The sequence below is a fragment of the Ursus americanus genome, chromosome 25, assembly GCF_024610735.1.
Source record: "Ursus americanus isolate L20-20 chromosome 25, mUrsAme1.1.p, whole genome shotgun sequence".
NCBI lineage: Eukaryota > Metazoa > Chordata > Mammalia > Carnivora > Ursidae > Ursus > Ursus americanus.
This window is the reverse complement of record NC_142151.1, coordinates 28,294,907-28,316,694: the sequence shown is the minus strand read 5'-3', so window position 1 is coordinate 28,316,694 and position 21,788 is coordinate 28,294,907. Positions and strand designations below refer to the sequence as shown.

The following is a 21,788-nucleotide window of genomic DNA, read 5'->3' as shown; positions in this document are numbered from 1 at the left end:
ACTTGCCGGGAAGCGGTGGCCACTTTTCTCTGTGTCCGAGCGGGGAGTGTGGGGGTTTCAGGGGGCGCACCTGCTAAGCCCGCCCTGGCCCTGGGCCCGGAGGTGCCCGAAGATGAGGCTCTCCCCGGCTCCGTGGGTGGGGGTGGTGGGGGCGCATGACTGGGGGGGGGGCGGCGGTGAGCGTGGCCCGGAGCGCCAGGCAGGACCCCGGTGGCCCTTCTCCGCCTCTCGGGCAGCCCCGCGCCGCGACCCCGCTCCACCTGCGCGCGAACTCCGGCGGCCGGGGACGCGGGAGCTCGGGGCTGAGTGCTGCGGCGAGCCAGGCGGGGGCGGAGGGTGCTGGGCGGGGGGGGCGGCCCTAGTCCGGGGATGGCGGGGGGGGGGGGCGGGTGGAGGCGAGAGCTAGCGGGGCATGCGCAGTGGGGCGGAGGAGGTGGCGATGGCCGGGGGAGGCGGGGGGACTGCTGTTTATTTGCAGCTGGGCCAACTCGGCGGCGCAGGCGGCGGCGGAGCGCGGGGCGCTAGCGGCGAGTTCAGCTGCCGCCGCACCATGCCCGAGCCCACCTCCGGGCAGCCGCGGCGCGCCGCCGGGGCCCCGGCCGGGGAGGATGCCAGACGCCCGGGAGCGGCCAGGGCAGCGGTGGCGGCGGCGGCGGCACGATGGTGGTGACAGGCTGTGCCCGAGGCGGCGGCGGCGGCGACCGCGCGCCCTCCCGGCGGCGGGGCTGCGGACTCGCGCCGGCCGGGGCCGCGGCGCTGCTGGCCGGGGCGAGCTGCCTGTGCTACAGCCGCTCCCTGCAGGGCGAGTTCGTGCACGACGACGTGTGGGCGATCGTGAACAACCCCGACGTGCGGCCGGGAGCCCCGCTCCGCTGGGGCATCTTCACCAACGACTTCTGGGGCAAGGGCATGGCCGAGAACACCAGCCACAAGTCCTACCGGCCGCTCTGCGTCCTCACCTTCAAGTGAGTCCCTCACCTCGCGCTCGCAGCCGCCGCCGTTTCTCCTCACTTCTAGTCGAGCTGGGAGAAGTTGCGGAACCGGCTCGGGGGGTCGTTTCTTTTCTTGCGGCCCCTTCCCCTCCACGCCTCCCTCGTCTCCTGCTATCCACACCACTCTGCGCCGCGGGCCCCGGCCCCGCTTCTCTGGGCTCCCGGGGCGTTTGGGGAGGCGCGGGCTGGGACTTGGGATCGAGTTTCTCAAGAGTCTGCGCTCTCGGCGGGCTGGTCTCTCAGGCGAGGGCTGGGAGCGGGGCTGGGAGAGCGGCTCCCGCGCTCCCACCCCTGCCGGACGGTGGTCAAGTGCGACCGTGCGGGCCAAGCGAGTTCCGGACCGGAGGCTGTGGTGGGGATGCTTCCAAGTTGGGAATTTCTCGGAGGCTGTTGGGCAGCCTTGCTGAGGGCGAGAGTATCAGTCCCTCTGGGGTCGCGTTCGGAGGGGAGGAGGCGAGAGCTAGGAGCTGCCAGGGCTGCCTGGGTTTTGGGGAGGCGCAGCGGAGGGAGCGGAGGCTCTCCTCCGACCTGCAGCCTTTGGCTGCTCGCGGAGCCTTCCCAGTCTGCAGGTCTGCGGAAGGGCTCGGGATTTAGATTTTAAAAGATGCAAAGCAAAGGAAGGCAGAAGCGTGGGATCCTCTGGGATCCTGGTGTCCCAGTCGAAACAGTTTTTGTTTTACAACCTCAGAGTCATGATTCAGCATTTCTGGTGTGAATAAAGTGTAAAGGGAACCGAGAGAACGCCAGGTTTTTGTAGGGTGGAGTATTTTCTTGAATTTAAAAGAGGGCTTGCTTCAGATGGAAGAGGAGGAGGGCTTTGTATGAGTGCTATCTCCTGCACCGTGAGCTTGATTCAACCCTTTATAATTTGGCTCAACATTTAAGCTTATAATGTGCCGGACAAAAACTTGAAATAATATTGGTTCAGTATCATCAGTGTTTTAAGCCTTTTCCAGTGGGTATAATATGAACCCGTCTTTATGGTAATGGACATTCGAGACGGGATAGGCGGCTTGAAAAGCTTGCCAGGAGGCCAGGGTTTCTTGACAGGTGGCTGTGATGACTTAAAAAAGGAAACCATAGCAGTTGGCAGTAATTCATGAGCTTTTGACTTAATTCTTCTATTGAAAATAAAGTGTTTTAAAAGAGGGTGAGGAAATTGCACATTTGACTCTGAAGAGAGTATTTTATAAACATTTGTCCTCTTGGAAAGTGGTTTCGGTTTTTGGCTGAAAGATAGCCTCAGCTACTGAGTGAGTTGCTCAGTGCTCTCAGTTTTTGAAATATTTCTTAAAATCTTAGATGGCACAAATAATATGTTTATCGTCTAGATTGACCTGCTTTTTCATTTATTACAGGGAGGGATGATGGTTCATTTAAGGTGTGGAAGCTCACAGCACGAGATGTGCTGGGCTTATAACAGCCATGGAGACTGTCTTGATCTGAGCATTTTCCATTTTGAAAGGTTAGGGCCCAGTGCCTGCGCCCACTTCGTGGAGGATGGGGAAGATGTTTTCTCTTCCTGACTTTCTAAAATGTTTTCTTCATGCATGCAGGAGATAGCAGAGACAGGAAAGAGGAGTGGGAAGGAAGTAGACAAGAGGCAAGGCCATTGATGAAGAGGAATGTTAGCAAGCCTTTGGGGGAACAGGGGTAAGGGAGAAGGAGAGTTGCAGGGCGGGGCCAACTTCTCACTGTTCTCATTGGCTACAAAATGCAGGTTGGTGTCTAAGATCATTGCTGTTTGTATATCTTATCTTACTGGCTATACTTTTTCTTTTTTTTGAGGCGATTGAGTTGCAAATCTAGAGAGCAACACAGCACTAATTAGAAAGGGGTAGATGTCTCTTCAGAAAAAGAAAGCCCATCTTTCCATGTTCACAGGTGTGAATTAAAATAAGACCTGGAGGCTTTCTCCACACTGGATCTTCTCGTGTAACAGCATAAAGAGGGGCATGTACGAGGGATGCCGTTGATGATGCTAGACCCACACAACTCTAAAGATTGTTGCAAGGAAGGACAGATAATCACATTTATTAACTACTCAGTGTGAACCAAGCACTGGCCTAAAACACTTTACATAGATTATGCCTTTATGATTTTTATTTCAGGAAGTTGGTGAAAATGAAGTTAAAGTGGGCCTTTAAATATATATACGCACCATTTTAATTATATCTTAAGCTAGGTTTGTTTGAATAAAAATCTTTGAGAATTCAAGACCATTTTTATTTATTTTTATTGTGGTAAGAACACTTAACATGAGATTTGCCATTTAAAATTCTTAGGAGCATGATAAAATAGTATTAACTCTAGGCACAGCAGCTCTCTGGCGCTGGTTCTTCTAGGTACAGGGTTGCACAGCAGCTCTCTAGCGCTGGTTCCTCTTGTATAACTGGAGCTGTATACCTGCTGAACGGCAGCTCTCTGGGCTCCCCTGCTCCTGCCCTTGGCAGCCATCCTTCCACTCTCTGTTTCTATGAATTTGACTATTTTGGATACGTTATGTGAGTACAGTCATGCAGTATTTGTGCTGTGACTGGCTTATTTCACTTAGTGTAATGTTCTCCACGTCCATCCATGTTGTTGTATATGATAGGATTTCCTTTTTTAAGGCTGAATAATATTTCATTGTATGTATAGACCATTTATTTTTATTTTTTATTTTTTTAAAGACTTTCCTTATTAGAGAGAGAGTGAGAATGAGAAAGAGAGAGCACGAGCAAGAGAAGGGGCAGAGGGAGAAGCAAACTTCTCACTGAGCAGGGAGCCCAATGCAGGCTTGATCCTAGGACCCTGAGATCCTGACCTGAGCTGAAGACAGACACTCAACTGACTGAGCCACCCAGGCGCCCCCCACTTTTTTTTTTAATCCATTCATCTGATTATGGGCAATTAGGTTGTGTCCATGTCTTAGTTATTGTGAATGTTGCAGCAGTGAACTTGGCAGTGCATAAATCTCTTCAAGATCCTGATTTCAATTCTTTTGGATTTATAACCGGAAGTAGGATTGCTGGATTATAAAGTAATTGTATTTAGCCTTTTGTGGAATCTCTGTACTGTTCTCCATAGGAGCTGCATCTTTTACGTTCCCACCGATAGCGTACAGTGGTTCTAGTTTTCCACATCCTTGCCAACATTTGTTACCTTTTTTTTTTTCCATAAAAACCAGCCTAGTCGGTGTGACAGAGGTGATAAGTCATTGTGGTTTTGATTTGCATTTCCCTGATGATTAGTGATGTTAAGCATCTTTTCATGCACCTGTTGGCCATTTGTGTGTCTTTTTTTAAAGGTATAATTGACATACAATACCCTATTAGTTTCAGATGTATACCATAGTGATTTGATGTTTTTATATATTATAAAATGGTCCCCACTATAAGTCTGGTTACCATCTGTCACTATACAAATTTATTACAATATGATCGACTATGTTCCCTAGGCTGTACATTACATCTCCATGACTTATTTATTTTATAACTGGAAGTTTGTACTTCTTAATGCCCTTCACCTAGTTTGCCTGCCCCCCCCCCCAACCAGTTATCTGTTTCCTGTATCTGAGTTTGTGTCTGTTTTGTTCTGTTTGGTTGTTTTGTTTTTTAAATTCCACATGTAAATGAAGTCATAAGGTATTCATCTTTGTCTGTCTGACTTAGTTCATTAGCATAATACCCTCTAGGTCCATCCATGTTGTCACAAATGGCAAGATTTCATTTTTATGGCTAAGTCTTTATTGGAGAAATGTCTGTTCAAGCCCTTTGCCCGTTTTTTTCATCATATATATATATTTTTTTAACCTCGAGTTGTAGGAGTTTTTTATGTATTTTGGATATCAATAACTTATCAGATACATACTTTGCAAATATTTTGTCCTGTTCCATAGGTTGCCTGTTAACTCTGTTGATTACTTCTTTTGCTGTACAGAGGTTTTTTAGTTTGATGTAGTCCCAGTTACCTAATATTGTTTTTATTGTTATACTTTTGGTGTCATATTTAAAAAATCATTGCTAAGTCTAACGTCATGAAGTTCTCCCCTGTTTTTCTCTTTTTTTTTTTTTTAAAGATTTTATTTATTTATTTGACAGAGAAGGAGAGAGAGAGTGAGCACAAGCAGGGGGCAGGCAGCAGCACAGGGAGAGGGAGAAGCAGGCTCCCCCACTGAGCAGGGCCCTGGGATCATGACCAATGTTTTTCTTCTGGAAATTTTACAAGTTTCAGGTCTTACATTTAAATTCTTAATACATTTTAAGTTGATTTTTGTGTACAGGATAAGATAAGGGTCCAGGTTAATTCTTTTGCATGTGGATATCCAGTTTTCCAAAGACTATTGAAGAGACTGTCATTTCTCTGTTGTGTGTACTTGGCCTTTACGTTGAAAATCATTTGACCATATATGTGTAGATTAGTTTCTGGTCTGTCTATTCTTTTCTGTTGGCAAGTATGTTTGTTTTTATTCCAGTACCATACTGTTTAATTACTGTAGCTTTGTAATATAGTTTGAAATCAGGAAGTGTGATGCTTCCTGCTTTGTTCTTTCTCAAAATTGCTTTGTATATTCAAGGGTTTTTTGTTTTTCCAAATGAATTTTGTGATTTTTTTTTCTATTTCAGTAAAAAAAAAAAAAAAGCCATTAGGATATTAATATAGAATACATTGCCTCTATAATTGGCTTTTGAGTATTATGGACATTTTAACAATAGTAAGTCTTCTGATCCATGAACTTGGAATGTCTTTCTGTTTATTTGTGTCTTCTTTAATTTCTTTCGTCAGTGATTTATATATATATATTTTTAAAGATTTTATTTATTCATTTGACAGAGATAGAGACAGCCAGCGAGAGAGGGAACACAAGCAGGGAGAGTGGGAGAGGAGGAAGCAGGCTCGTAGCGGAGGAGCCTGATGTGGGGCTCGATCCCATAACGCCGGGATCACGCCCTGAGCCAAAGGCAGACGCTTAACCACTGTGCCACCCAGGCGCCCCTAATGATTTATATTTTTAATTGTACAAGTTTTTCACTTCTTTGGTTAAGTTTATTCCTAAGAATTTTATTCTTTTTGATGCTGTTGCAGATGGGATTGTTTTCTTAATTTTGGATTGTTCTTTATTGGTGTAAAAGAAATGGTGTAAAAGAAATACATTTTTTATTGAAATGTAGTTGATACAAATGCAGCTGATTTTTGTATATTGATTCGTATTTTGCAACTTTACTGATTTGAATATTCTAACAGTTTTTTTTTTTTTTGAGTCTTTTGGGTTCTCTAACATAAAAGATCGGTGTCATATGCAAACAGATAATTTTACTTCTTTTTTTCCCCAGTGTAAATGTCTTTTATTTCTTTTTCTTGCCTAATGGGTCTGGCTAGGACTTCCAGTGTATGCTGAATAGAAGTGCAAGAGTGGGCGTCCTTGTCTTGTTCTTGATCTCAGAGAAAAAGCTTTCAATTTTCACCATTGAGTATGATGTTAATTGTGGGCTTTTCGTATATGTTCTTTATTATGTTGAGGTAAACTCTTTCTAAATCTAGTTTTTGAGACTTTTTACCATGAAGGGTGTTGAATTTTGTCAGCTGCTTTTCTTGCATCTGTGGACATGATCATGTAATTTTTACCGTCCATTTTGTTAATGTGGTATGTCACACTAGGTGAATTGGGGATGTCAAACCATTCTTGTATCCCAGGGATAAAACCCAGTTGGTTATGGCGTATGTTCCTTTAAATGTGCTGTTGAATTCAGTTTGCTAGTATTTTATTGAGGACTTTTGCATCTGTGTTTAGCATGAATGTTGGCCTGTAGTTTCTTTTCTTATAGTGTCTTTGGCATTAAATAAAAACCCTTTTCGTTGTGAAATAACTGTACATTCCCATGCAGTTGTAAGTAATAATATAGAAATTTTTATCCATTTTCCTCCAGGGTTAGAGCCTTGCATAACTGTAGTACAATATCCCAACCCGGAAGTTGACATTGATACAGTCCACAGCTTTTATTTAGAGTTTACCAGTTTTACATGTACTCTTTTATCTTTGTTAAGTGTGTATTTAGTCCTATGCAGTTTTGTCACATGTAGATTTCCAAGATTACCACACAGTCAAGATACAGAACGATGTCGACCTAAGGACCCTTCCTGCTTCCTTATTATAGTTATAAACACCTCATTCGTAACAAACCCCTGATTTGTAACACCCCACCCTGCTCCATAATCACCACTAATCTGTTCTCCTTGTCTATAATTTTGTCATTTTGAGAATGCTATATGTGGAATCGGATAGTAGGTAACCTATTGAGATTGGCTTTTTTCGCATTTAGCATAATTCTTTGGAGTTTATTCAGATTTGTTGCATATCAGGAGTTAATTCCTTCTGTTGCTGAGTAGTTTTCCATTGTGTGGATGTCCCACGGTTTCACCATTCTCCTGTTGAAGGACATCTGGGTTGTTTCCAGTTTTGGGCTGTTACAACAAAAACCACTATAAACATTCACTTACGGGTTTTTTATGTAAACACAGGTTTTATTTCTTGGGATAAATGTCCAGGGTTGCAACCGCTGGGTCCCATAGTGATTGCATATTTCATTTTTTAAGAAACCGATTAACTGTTTTCCAGACCTTTCCATACCGTGTGTGAATAATCCTATTATTTTGCTTCCTCACCAGCATTTGGTATTGTCACTTTTTTTTTTTTTTTATGGTAGCCACTCTGATAGGCGTACAGTGATATCTCATTGGGATTTTAATTTGCTTTTCCCTAATGGCTGATGGTGTTAAATATGTGCTTGTTTGCCCTCTATGTGTCCTCTTCGTTAAAATGTCTCTTCATATCTTTTGTCCATTTCCTAAGTGGACTTTTATTCTTTCATGTTGAATTTTGAGATTTCTTTATATATTGTAGTACAAGTCCTTTGTCAGCTATGTGGTTGGCACATACTTTCTCCCATTCTGTAGCTTGTCTTTCCCAGTGCAAAACTCAAACCTAGGTTGGTTTGTTTTTTAAAGATTTGTTTATTTATTTTAGAGAGAGCATGCAAGTGGGGGAGGGGAAGCAAAGGTAGAGAATCTGCAGGCCGACTTTCCCCTGAGCTTGGAGTCCCACCTGGGGCTCGATCCCAGGACCCATGAGATCATGACCCAAGCCAAAACCAAGAATCAGACACTTAACCAACAGAGCCACCTAAGCGCCACTCAAACCTAGTTTTTATTAAAATAGTTTATTATCTTTGATTCACTGAATGAATGTCACGCATATTGAGAGCTGGAAATTACCTTAAGAATAAATATGTTATTAATAAATAAAGATGTGTAATGCTTGTTACTATAAAGGTACTTGCATGCATAGAAACATATTAATCAGTTTTTCTTGAATAAGCAATCAGTTGAAATTGGAATAAGGAAGTGGATTTTTAGAGTGCCTGCTCTACCAGTTTGTGGGGCAGGGTGCAAAGGAAAATGAAGGCAGTTTACCAAGATATGATGGCTTTGTATTACGTCAGTTTAACGAAATTGGAACTCTGTTTCCTGGAAATTCTTTCCCTGTATTGCACTAGGTTATAGCTGTACAAGAGAAATTTCTCCGAGATCTGAAAAGTGAAAGTGAAGTGGCCATGTTCCCAGTCAGAGGGCCGGTGTACATATTAGTGCTGTCACAGCTCCCGTGGGCTGTCACAGACATGCCAGCTCACCCGCTGCTGGCGGGCGACAGTAGCTAGGTCCATAGCTCCCCCGGAACTCTCCAGATCATGGTGCTCTAGCTACTTGGAAGCGCGGTGCAGGTGTGAGTGCAGCCCTGCAGGGAAGAGCTCCAGCCTGTTGAAAGCCACTCGCATCATTAAAGTTGGAGCCTTAGAAGCTGTGAGCAGCAGACATGCGTTTTAGTTCACATTCGCTTCCAGCTCTTCCTTCCTCTCCCCTCCTTCCAGTCCATCCTTCCTCCCTCCCAAATGCCTACCCTGGTGGCTTTTGAGGTCCGATGCAGACAGAAGCGGCAGGCTTGCCTAGCTGGCTTCCACAGTTGGGAAAGGTCAGATCTCTACAGTAAATCCCTGCTGCGGTATCATTCCCGGTGGTTCCGCTTCTCCAGTCAAACTTTAACTGATACAAATGGTCCTCTCTGTGTTCCTTGAAGTGAGTTTAGAATTCTAATGAATTTCTGTTCCCAGTCAAATCTTCTGTTCGGTCTTTTCATAAGATCATTTCCAAGGGCACACAGGAATATTTTTGGACCATTGTAGAGCAGAATCAAAACATCTGTGAAAACTTAATCTGCAGCAGTCACCTTTTTTTATTTTGCTTCTTTATCCTCCACTGGCCGTGACCTGTTTTTAACTCCGGAATCAGGACATTAAACACGTTAAGTCACTCTGTAGGCACTTAATTGACACAGAACCAAAACCCATGATGCCCATAACCCCCACCTTGACGAATGGCCCTGATGGATTTAAAAGGTGCTTAGTTTTTTAATTTTATTTCCTCTCTGCCCCTTTCCTCTTGAGAAGCTTTTGCTGGATTGTTAGCAGTGCCATTCCACATCAGGAAGCAAGGGGAAGCTTCCTTCAACAAGAAAGAAACAGGGATGTTCCATGTTAAAGTTGGGGAAACTGAGGCAAATGAGAGGACCTTAAACTCTTGAGTCTCTCTCTGAGTTTAGACTACTGGATCATAGCATTCTACCAGTTTGCTATAAAGGTTTATCTTATTGAAGGCTTCTGATGGTGGTATACACCATAAGAGTGAAAGTGGGTGGTTTGAAATGTCAGAGTTAAAAAATAGAATATCTTAATATGTGCAGCTGTAAGGATTTGCAACATTTTAATGCTTGGATCTGGAGAGATTTTTTTTTTTTTTTGCAGCAGTTTGCATCTTTTAGTCACAGATGATATGCCAACCATGAAAATCAGCTCTAGCCTCTATGCCCAAAATCTTAAAGAAATGGTGGCGTGTTCATTTTGGTTCTGTTCCTTTTGATTTGTCCTCTTTGGAATTCATTTGGAGATGGTCTGTTGCAGCAAAGCTGGTAAGTTTGTGTTCTAAGTCTATGATGGCAGACACCTGGAGATTGTTTGATTAGATTGTCTAGGATGTTCAGTGATGGATATAGCCAAGGAAAAATATGATTGGAGGCAATAAAGATTTTATGATGAAGAATGAAAAAAATGGCCTCTGCAAATTGCATGCCAAACTAAGGTTTATCTTAGACACCCCAAGAGGGGGAGGTTAAGATTGTTGCCTGCCAGCATATGCCTTCGATGTAGGATGGGCTTTAGACTATAGTCTGGCGGTGTAGAAGGATGGAAAATGAGAGGAATATATTTTTGAATTATGAGGGTTTTTATAGATGAGCCTCTGAATGTGAAGGCTTGGAAAACACCATTGGAAGCATTTTTTTTTTTTTTTAAATCAACACATGTCTTTTCTGTCTTCTTTGGAGCTACCGTTCATGTCTTTCCTAACTTTGAATACATAGTCATTCCACTTAAAAAGGCAGGGACAGGGGGAGGAATGCTTGGTCATGCCAGAATTAATGGCACTGTTACTTTTCCAAATGATGAGAAATAGTTTCTATTCTCCGAAACCCTGTTGATCTGACCCCTGGCCACCCCTCTGACCTCTAGTCTATCAGTCTGCTCCTCATTCTACCTCTGCCAGCATTCTAGAGTCCTTGTGCCCTTTACAGGCTACACTTGCTACTGCCTGGGACCTTTGCACTTTCTGGAATGCTCTTTGCCCAGACCTGTGCACTCTTGCTCTCTCACCACCTTCAATCTCTGCTTAAATGTCATTTCTTCCTTGACACTTCCCTGGCTCCCCAATCCAAAATGGTGGACTGTCCTCCATGTTTTATCCTCACTCTCTCACTTTCTACCCTCTTTGCCTAAGTAGCCCTCATTGCTGTCTGGCAACATGGATTTATTGTTCGTTTTTCTCTTCTCTCACTATCGTGTAAGCTCCATGAGGTGTATCCTTAGCACCTGGAACAGTGCCTGCCATGCAGAGTAGGGGCTTCATAAATTACTGTTGAAAGAATGAATGAATGAATGAATCACTTATGTGAACGCTTGACTTTTTCAGGTAAATGTTTAGGTAGGGCTACACTTTTATAATATAGACAAAAAAATCCGCTTGATTTATTTCTTGGTTTATTTACCTCTGTCAAAGAGAAAGTGGAGGCAGATGAAGAATTTCCTGGACACATAGAGATGGATTCCAGTGGGTCCTGCTTTCTGTGAGGTTAAGGGCTAGTTTTGCATCTGAAAGGGTCAGTTGTGGCTCCCTGTTGTCTCCTGCTGGGACTGACAGTAGAGAATGAGGGTCTACAGCACTTGGGGACCATTCTCCTCTTGTGCGGTATATTGAAGTGTGATGGTTGGGGGATGCTTGCTGTAAATTTTAAGGGTGAACATAGCAGCTGTACCTTCCGAGGCAAACCTCAGAATTACACAGAGTTTTCTCCAAACCCTGCTGTCAGGGGACTAAAGTTCATTAATGCCTGTGTCCTACAGTCTGTAAAGAATGGCCATGTTTTTTCAAGCCAGTGAGGTAGACATGACATTATTTCCAGTTGGATCAAATGGAGTGTAAGGCTCTGAAAATACTTTCTGAAGGGAACTATGATGACTGTGATTTTCTATCCCCAAGTACTGTAGAATAAAGAATGTGTCTGGCCTTTAGCCCAGGTTCCTGGGAGGGAGCTTCTAAACCCTTGGAATTTCCTGAGTGATAGGAGTGTCTCTGTTGCTCACAGTGGGCCCCGAGATCACACTTGAGCTTATGCTAAGGAAGGGGTAACTCATGGTGGGCCTCCTGATAGTTTCAGAACGTGCGCTGGCTATGCTGGAAAGACCAGTCATAGGATTAGAGAGATGGGGCTTTGAGCCACATGCCAGCTCTACCTTCCAACCTTCGGGAAGGGAAAGTGGTGTTGGAGATTGAGTTCAGTTACATGCCCAGGGATTGATTGAATCAATCAACCTAAGTAACGAATCCCCAGTTAAAAACTTGACATGGAAGCTTGGTTGCGTTTGCCTGATTGGTAATCAGACATCATTGTGCTGAGGGGGTGATGTGTCCTGAAGAGAGGGAAGGTTTATGTTTGGGACCCTCCCAGACCTCTCTCCATGGGTCTTTTCTTTTGATAGGTTTTGATTTGTATCCTTTATAATAAAACTGAAATCACAAGTTTAATGCTTTCTTGAATTCTGTGAGTCATTCCTGCAGATTATCAAACCTGAGGCAGTTGTGGGAACCCCCAAATTTGCAGCCAGTTGGTCCACAGTGCAGGTAGTCTGGGGACCATTGAGCTTGCGGCCAGTGTCTGAAGGGAGTGCAGTCCTGTGCAGGACTTTGTGCTCACATAAACTTCTGACTAGTAACTGTCAGAATTGCACTGTGTCCGGGAAATTTACCAAACACATACCTTCAAAGGAAAACAAATTGGTTAAAAATTGACAACTCAATTATACTTCTAACTAACTATATTTAATATCTGGTGTTGATCTGTTAATTTTTATTATTTGTTGACTTTCTTTTTGAAGATTTTCTCCTGGGACTTGCTGCCTTCTAAATGTGGTCATAGATCTTCCTGTCCTTGATTTCCCCACTGTTTCTTGATGCACTTGCTGCTCTGAGCTCTTATGTGACCCTAGTGACAGTAACTGCCACTTGCGTGGGTGTGGGCTCCTCCAACAAGCCCCTTTTCCCCTGTCCCCTCCCCGTAGCTTCCTCGTAGCCAGGTGAGGATGGGATGCCTTGAGCACAACCCAGACCATAAATTTTGTTTGTGTCTCAGAGCACCAGTCTCCCCCCTGCACTGTTGTTTGCCTTGGTGCCTGTGAATCACATCCTTTGGTTCTTTGATACATTAAGTGATGATGATTTGCTGATTTATTCCTGGTACTAGAGGGAACGCAGAAGAAGAGCAACCAAAATGATTAAGGGCCAAAGGGATTCGCCTTAGAGGAAAACGAGAAAAACCAGATGTTGTTATTTATTGGTTGAATGATCTAAGAAGACTATGGAAACCACTTATAAGCATTTGAGAGCTGAGAGGGTGGCAAGAGAGGGGGAAGAAGAAAAATGAGTGGCAGTCAAGGAAGACCGGAAAATGTACTGCGCGTTCAGTTTTGCGCCGTGGAAACTCACAAGGAAAGTGTTGGAGAACTCGTTATTGGAGATAGCAGAAACAGATGGTTGAGGTTAAGATGGTTAAGGCACATTTAATTTTTTCCCCCTGGTTTGTAGTTCATATTGGAAAAGAATGTATGTTGTGTTACTGCTGAGAAATCTGGATTTTCCTGGTAAGTGTGGCAGATATAGGTAGCCTTCCTTTAAGCTTAGAGATGCATGTCTTGTATTGTTCTGAGTATCACCTGGTTTGAATCACTGGGCTTCTCAGGACAGATCTCTGGGTCCCATTTCAGATTTACTGACTTAAAATACCTTGCAGTGGGATGAGGGAATCGGCAATTGTAGCCAGCACCCCAGGGGATTCGGAATCCTGGGAACCACTGGGACTCAGTGGGAACATATGTTGCGTGAAGGTAAGATGCCAAGTATCTCTGGTGTAATATAGAAAAAAGAATCCAAAAGCTCATTGAGATAGGAATGTTGCGATGTGTTTCCCCCATGCCGCCTGCCCACACCTTCCTCCCACCACTCTACTACGTTTCTTGAGAGGGCCAGATGATTTTCCCTCCACTGAGGCATTAAGAAATACATTTTCGTGGGGGAGCACCTGCAACTTTGAGAAGCTCTGCATTGGCTTTTTTCTGTAGGCAGGTGTGATGTGGGAGATGCGATTGAGCTGGGCTTTCTGATTGCAGTGGAGTGGTGGGATCCTGGAGTACCAGGTGCCAAGTGGCAGAGCTTAGCCGCCAAAGGCAAGGTGAGTGCCTTTACGATGATAGCAGCAGGGATGCAGTGGTGATCAGAATGCCATGACCCCCCAGGAGGGATCGCTGGTGGGGGCTAATTAATCACATTGTCCCTAGGAATGAAGTAGATGTGCAACCCTCTTAAATGTTGCTTCATCTGTATACCAGGAAAACCCCAGGTGCAGGACCGAACACCAGACTGGAGTCCCCCCGGGGGACAATCCTGACCTGCGCAGGTTCCGGCCGTCTGCCAGTTTGTGGAGGTAGAGCTGTTTGAGTGGAGCTGGGGTCCCCTGGAGGAGTGGTCCTAGCCTATTCCATAGTAGAAGTCTCCTCCAGGGATCCAGCCCGGTTTTGTTTTTTTAAACCAGAACTGTTTCCCAAAGAAGAAAATTAAAGAGTAAGGGGCTTTATCTAGAGAGGGAGGGGCAGCCAGTGGCTTTCCTCTCCCCTTCCCACTCCTCCTCCTATGACTCCTTGGTGAGACACTGTGTGACCCTGTGGCCTTTTCTGGGGACCAGTACCCTGTGATTGCTGTGAGCTCATTATAGCCCCACGTTTCTGGGCAGTTTTACTGGGAGGCAGAAGAGCTCCCATGGAGGAGGGGCATTTGCGTTCGTATTTGCCAGAGTCTGGAAGGCTTCCAACCGGTCATACATGACTATTCAGATTTTTTCTTTTCTTCTTCTTTGTCTTCTTCTTCTTCTTCTTCTTTTTCTTTTTTTAAAGATTTATTTATTTGAGAGGGAGAGAGAGGGAGAATGAGTGGTGGCGGGGCAGAGGGAGAAGCAGACTCCCCGATGAGTGGGGAGCCCGACGTGGGGCTCGATCCCAGGACCCTGAGATCATGACCTGAGCCGAAGGCAGATGCTTAACCCTGTTCAGATTTTTTCTCAAAAGAAAAAATATATATTTCCTATTGCTCAGATTAGCTTTAAATTAGGGATGAAGGTTAAATCAAATAAAATTAGAGATTCTTATTGTTGAAAGGGAAAGATGGTCTTCTCGACTTCCAACTTAATGTAAGTTTATTTGTGCATTCAGTAAACTTTCATTTGGACTCTACTGTGTGCTAGGTGGGATGGATATGATGAAAAGAAAGGAATTTTTTACAGTGCATGAAAAATGCTTATAATATTTGAGGAATATGGTAAAAGAGTTTTAAAAAACTGAGTAAATGCTATAATGGAGTGTGTTCAGGGTGACATGGAACGTGAAAGACTGTTCTACTTAGGTGGTGTTTAGGGTGGGCTGGTTTTCATGCTCTATGTGGACATTTCTGGTTATCCAGACACCAGTTCTGGTCTTAAATACTGCTTCTTCCTTTGAGCTGGGTAGTTGGCTTGTACTGTGTCAAATTGTGAGTACTTACGCCATCTAAATGGGCACACAGATATTTCCATGCAGCCATGTAGGCCCAGAATTCAGGCCTAATATTTCAAGAGAAGCTGGAAGTTTTTATATGAAATCATCTGTTTTAAAAATGTTGGTAAATTAAAGAAATAAAAGGTATACAGGTGAAACAAAACAATTTGCAGGCTACACTTGGCCCTTGGACAGTCTCCTCGCAACGTTGTTATTGGGTCTTCCTTTCCACTCTGAGAGCTACTTACGTGCATTGCTTCACTCACTCATGAATTCGTGTGTACATCCATCCATTTATCCACTTAATTTTGACAACCGTGAACCAGGCATTGTGCTGGACACTAGGGGTAGGACCACAATATGGCAAAGATCCTTTCCTTTGGAGAATTTGGGATCATTTCCATCATTTTTCTCTAGGCTGAGCATTCCGCATCTCCTCAAGCCTGCTTTCCTAAGACATCATTTTTGAGACTCCCGTCTTTGCAGCGTCCTGGAGCTCTCCTGTGACGGTGCTCCGGCGTTTCAGTAGCACCCAGAGGGGCTGCTGCCCCACATTGGATACCACCCACCTTCCCTGTCCTGCACACAGGCAGAATACCTCCCTCTTTCCTGTCTCTGCCCCTGGTAGGTTCTCTCACTGCTAGATTTCTTTCCCTAACTATTATCTGTTCAGTGTCTCTCTTTCTCCTACGATGCTGTTAACTTTTGGCCATGTCTTCTCTTTGTGTCTCTGGGCCCTACATCATATGTGACATGAAAGTGGGCACTCAGTACGTATCTGTTAGAATGAATTGAAATGAAAATTAGTTTGACTTACGCAGTTTGGTCTGTTTGATAGTCAAGACGCAATAACTCTTCAAGTTTAGAGTAAACTAACAGCCCTTGGACAATACTATGTGTGTAGTTTTACTCTGGATTCCACGTATTTTGTTCTCTTTTATGTCCGAATGTGGGACTTTACTCTTACCCATATTCAGTCTAACCCTGTAAGAATTAATTAACAGTATTAAGCATTTAAACTCTTTGCGAATCTTACTCTCCTAGTCAGTGGCCCCTCCTTCACAGACATAGGCTTTCTGCAAGCTTGGTTAGCATACACTACGGATGTCGCTGAGTTTTTGATAGACATATTGGACAGACCAGAGATAATGTCAGAATCTTGTGACTTACACTGACGGTCTCCATCTAAGGAGACCCTGGTGATTCTTCACCACTCTTTGTGTATGCTACAAATCCGTCTCGTTGTATCTTGTACACAAGGAGATTCTGAAAGATTTTGATAAACGCCTTTGTTAAAAATAAAGATGTGATGTGTCTGTCACACTCCCTGTTCTATTAAAATGTGAGGTTAATCAGTTAAACCCCCTTTTTCTGAACCCATAAAAGAATCAGAGATTCTTTTTCCAGGGCTCACAAATAACATTTTGTTACTATTTCATCTTAAGCCCACCTGTCTATAGTTTGGAGAGTTCACCCTCCATCTTTTTAGATATTTGGGAAGCTCTTCCAACTTTGGATTCTCAGTCAGTTCTCAAGGCTCAGGGTCGCCAGTACCCAGTACCACGTGAGGCGCTTTTAGTAACCTCAATGAGCTCTGCAGTGGTTCCCTCTTCAGTAATTTATTTTTATATTTTGGAATCTAATTGAATTCACTTGCAACACCAGGCATTTTGTCCTAACCAGTTTCCAGGAATAATAACCTGATGGTGGCTATGCTTGGGGTGAACATGGCACAATGTATAAACTTGTCCAATCACTCGGTGGTACACTTGGAACTAATGTAACACTGTGTGTCAGCTCTACTCAAGTAAACACCCCCCCAATAATCTGTATAGGAAACACCTGCACATTTTCAGATAGAATACACATGGACCACAAAGGGATTCATTTTGTATCATTTTTGGAAGGGGAGAGTACCTCATAAAAGTGTGGTACTAGTAACACTTGTAACGATGCTTTTTTCCTTTTCAAGTGGTTGAATAGCAATACTTTAGAAGAATAACAAGTCTTTTGTTCTCTTTTGCAAAGCAGTGCCGTTAATTTGTAATCCAGAACTATGATCTAAAGTATCGTATCTGCGGAACCAAATAAATCAGGGATTAGGCTTTTTAGATGTCTTGTGTTCTCTTTATTGTCATTTTTATGATTATCACAGTAAGAGGCATCCTTGTATATTAAAAAGAAAAGTCCTGTTTCTTCTTCTACTTACACTCAAAACTTCCGACCCCGTCCCACAATTCACTTGAATTCTGACACTGTCTGGAGTTAGCGTCAGACCCCCGGTCGAAGGCCCGTTTCCGCCTTGAGATGCCACTTGCAAGTCGTGCTTCCCTAGGTTGCCACTCTTCTGTCCGGCTTGGCTGCCAGTCGGGGGTGCCTGTGACCCCTCCTCAGGTTCGATAATTTGCTCTAACGGCTCATAGAACTCAGGGAAACACTTACTTAATGTTTACGGGTTTATTATAGAATGAAGGGTTTGACCAAAGGTATAGGTAACAGGGGCGCCTGGGTGGCACAGCGGTTAAGCGTCTGCCTTCGGCTCAGGGCGTGATCCCGGCGTTACGGGATCGAGTCCCACATCAGGCTCCTCCGCTATGAGCCTGCTTCTTCCTCTCCCACTCCCCTGCTTGTGTTCCCTCTCTCGCTGGCTGTCTCTATCTCTGTCAAATAAATAAATAAAATCTTAAAAAAAAAAAAAAAGGTATAGGTAACAGCCAGATGAAGAGATCTTCAGGTGGGGTCTGGAGGCTCCCAAGCACAGGAGCTTCTGTCTCCGCGCATGGGGCTGTGCCGCCTGCCCAGCTGTCGATGTGCTCACCAGCCTGGAAGTTTTCCAAGCGCTGTCGTTCAGGGATATTTTATGCAGGCTTCGTCAAGTAGGCATCATTGATAATGAACTCCATCTCTGGCCCCTCTCCAATCCCCGGAGAATAGAGGAGGGAAAGGGCTGAAAGTTCCAGGCTTCTAATCATAACTTGATCTCTCTGGTGATCAGCCCCCATCCAGAAGCCATCCAGGAGCTCACCAAGAGCCACCTTATTAGGAAGAAAGATAATCCAATCACTTGGGGAGGTACAAGGGGTTTAGGAGTTCTGTGTCAGGAACCAGGGCCAAAGACCAAATATTAGGACAAAAAGTTCTCCTAGGACCTTTATCACTTAAGAAATTACAGAGGTTTTAGAATCTCTACCAGGAGTTGGGATAAAGACCAAAATATATATTTCTTATTATACAACAATGTTATATCTGTTTATCTGTATCTATATCTGTACCTGTATCTATATCTATCTGTATCTATCTTTGAACACTTTTCTGGCTGTTTCCTTATGGAAAATTCCTAGAAGTGAAATTTTTGGTCAAAGGTTATGTACTTCTTAAAGCCTTTTGGTACACATTGATAAACTTGAGCCCTTCCCACTTGGACACTTGCAACTGGTTGTAAGATTGCCTGTTTTGTCTCATTGTCATGGGTGTGAATGAACTTGAAATGAATGGCTTAGTTGGTCTGGAAAGCTTAGCCTGATGAAGTAGCTGGTGATGTAAAATCAGCCTCGGGGATGGGCTGTCTGGGAATCACGCCTCAGTTCTTCAAGGATAGGGACCTGGTCTTGCCCTTCTCACAGCTCCACCATCCCGAGCTTTGTGATTGCCAGCAGCTCTCTCATCATAGGTGGAATGGAATGCTCTTCTCCCTCTTTTAGCTGCTCCTGCCCGCCCCCTCGTTCACGGCCCATTCCTCTTTGCCTCTAGATGGGTTGTCTCACACCACGCTTCCATCTTCAGGACTCTGGGAATTTGCGCAGACTCGTGGGTTGGCCAACATACAGCTCGCTTGAATCTTGCTTCAGAGCCCTGAAGTGGGGATTCCACAAAACAATTCATTTTTCCAGGCTTGGTTAGGACCATGAGTACTTCAGTGGGAATGAAAATGGAGTCAATTAGTAACCATGACATTTATATCCATGTGTCCAAATAAAGCTTGAGATGTTTAAAATTCTGTAGGTTAAATTCGTGCATGAATCAAGTCAAGGATTTGGAATATGCATATGCCATCGCTAAAGTTGACTTTTACGTTCTCAATTGTTTTGGCAGAGAGGAAGTGTTTCTGTAAGAGAAGCAGATCAAGGACATGAGAATAAAGACTTGGGATTACTGTTCCAATAAAATGAGCTGGAGTGTAGACAACTATAGGCATCCCACTTAGGGCATACGTGCTCCCCCGAAAGAATCACACCCTATACAACTGTGTTTTTGCTGACCCCACAGAATCAATTATGTCCTGTTATTACATTTAAGGTAACCTTAAGTCTCTCTGTTCTGCATTTCTATCTCAGGAAAGTATTTTTTAAGATGTCGAACAAGAAATTTCTTTCTTTTTTTTTCTTTTTAGAGAAAGAGAGAGAGAGGTCACATGTGCATGCGTGCAAGTGGGGTGGGGGAGAGGCTTAGGGAGAGAGAGAATCTTAAGCAGGTTCCATGCCCAGCGCGGAGCTGATACGGGGCAGGATCTCATGACCCTGATATCATGACCTGAGCTGACACAAGAAGTTGGACGCTTTAATTGACTGAGCTATCCCAGTGCCCCATAAAGTTCCCTTCTTTCTGTGAGTCTCTTTAGATTCTTCCTCATAATCTTAGAAATCAGATTTTGAGATCTGTGGGTATTTCTGTTAGAAAACATTTAATACAAATTCTGAAATGCTGTGCTTTTGCTCATCCTTTTAATTTCAGCTGCAGCTGGTAATAGCATCTTCAGATGCCCCGAAGATCCTTTGTGGGGCAGTAATTCCAGGTGCATAATCTGGAAATTTGGTTCCTGGTGGGCAGTGTGGGTGCGAGAACACGTTCATGCTTGGGTTGTCCCAACTGGGACCACAGGCACAGTCTTGTGGCTTTTTTCCCCTCTCCAGCGGTCACGGCTCTGACCCGCTGCACGGTGGGGTAGCCTTTGAACACTCAGCTCCTTGGGAAGCCCCAGCAGTGAAAGCAGGAGTATCCTGGGGTCATTCCTGTGAGCCACGGACTGAAGAAGAGTCAGGCTCAGCACCTGTCTGCCTGCCTTCTCCGTGAGGCCACAGAGCTTTCTGAAATAAAATTGGATTGCATTTGCAGTGGTTTCTGCAGATAGGAAAATCCCGAGAGGGAAAAACGACACTCGCACGTCTAGAGTAACCTGATGTTGGGAGTCATTTAAAAATAATCGATGGAATGGCTTATCTTTTAAAACGATCGATTCCCTCCTCTTTCCTTGTGTTTCTGTTCTGTTTGTAGCTGATTCCGCTTCTGTTTCTGTCTTTTCATACAGGCTGAACATATTTTTGACTGGCATGAACCCATTCTACTTCCATGCGGTGAATGTGATTCTGCACTGTCTCGTGACCCTCGTCCTGATGTACACCTGTGACAAAGCTGTCTTCAGGAACCGAGGCCTCGCCTTCGCTACCGCGTTGCTTTTTGCGGTGCACCCTATTCACACAGAGGCGGTGAGTATCATCCGACCTCCGTGAAACCGGGAACTAAAAAAAAAAAAAAAAAAGCAAAACTGATCTTTCCCTCCCTTAAAACCACGTAAATTCAGAGCTCCACTGAGTGTTTATCTTTACATATAAATCATTCCGCTTGACAACTTGTCGTTTTGAATGTTCAAATGGCCTTCACGATTTAACTGCTTTCCCAAATAACCACCGTTATTATTACGTGTCGTCATAAACGGCCACCGTTCTTTATTTGAAGAACATTTAAGCTCTAATGTGTTTTAAACAGCTCAGGGCATTTTGAGGCACTTATCGTGCTGAGGCATTGTTCCCGCTCTACATTTGGATTTTACCTTTTCTCTCTCTGCTTTGTATTTATCATATTTGTGGTGCTGAATGGTGAGTGCGAGGGGAGGGCTAAAAAGTTAGGCTGACATTCTTCAGGTTAGAAAGACAGATTCACAATAGGGACTTTGAAATAGGTTTCCAGGTTATTTCGTGTGAAGTGTAGTTATTTGGTGGGTGTTGCAGAATTTATTTAAAAAGTATAGAGCGTTCAGGGGCGCCTGGGTGGCACAGCGGTTAAGCGTCTGCCTTCAGCTCAGGGCGTGATCCTGGTGTTCTGGGATTGAGCCCCACATCAGGCTCCTCCGCTGGGAGCCTGCTTCTTCCTCTCCCACTCCCCCTGCTTGTGTTCCCTCTCTCACTGGCTGTCTCTGTCTCTGTCAAATATATAAATAAAATCTTTAAAAAAAAAAAAAAGTAGAGAGAGTTCAGATCTGGGTCCTCTTTGAAACATGGACTTAATCAGGCACCTGGAAGGCATTATCAAGTTACCTTGCTTCACGGCTCAGTAACCACAGTTGGTGTATTCTATCCGTATTGCTAGCAGCAGGTGAAGACTTTCGTGGGCCCCGCGGTTTTACAGGAATCATTTCCAGAGCTTCAGCTTGCATCTGGACCCTTGCCTGTGGTTTCTCTGACTGAGAACACACCCCGGGGTCAAGGTGTCAAGTTGGTTCTCCTCTCCCCCCTCCCCTCTCAGTTGTCATCTCATTGAAAAATAAAAAGGAATGTCTCAGCTACATCAGAATTTTACT

At 44.3% G+C, this 21,788-nt stretch overlaps 1 protein-coding gene across 3 annotated transcripts in view; it reads left to right on the top strand.

Moving 5' to 3' along the window:
* The first annotated feature begins 481 nt into the window (after positions 1-481).
* TMTC1 (transmembrane O-mannosyltransferase targeting cadherins 1) overlaps positions 482-21,788 on the top strand; it is a 253,746-nt gene continuing 232,439 nt past the window's right edge. For 2 of the 3 annotated variants that reach the window (XM_087855736.1, XM_045811776.2), the window contains exons 1-2: positions 483-965; positions 20,520-20,697. In XM_087855736.1, the coding sequence (XP_087711862.1) occupies positions 661-965; positions 20,520-20,697 (483 nt within the window). In that variant the 5' untranslated portion in view covers positions 483-660. Of the gene's footprint in view, positions 966-20,519; positions 20,698-21,788 lie in introns of all 3 variants that reach the window. The other variant, XM_045811777.2, reaches the window with a different exon arrangement.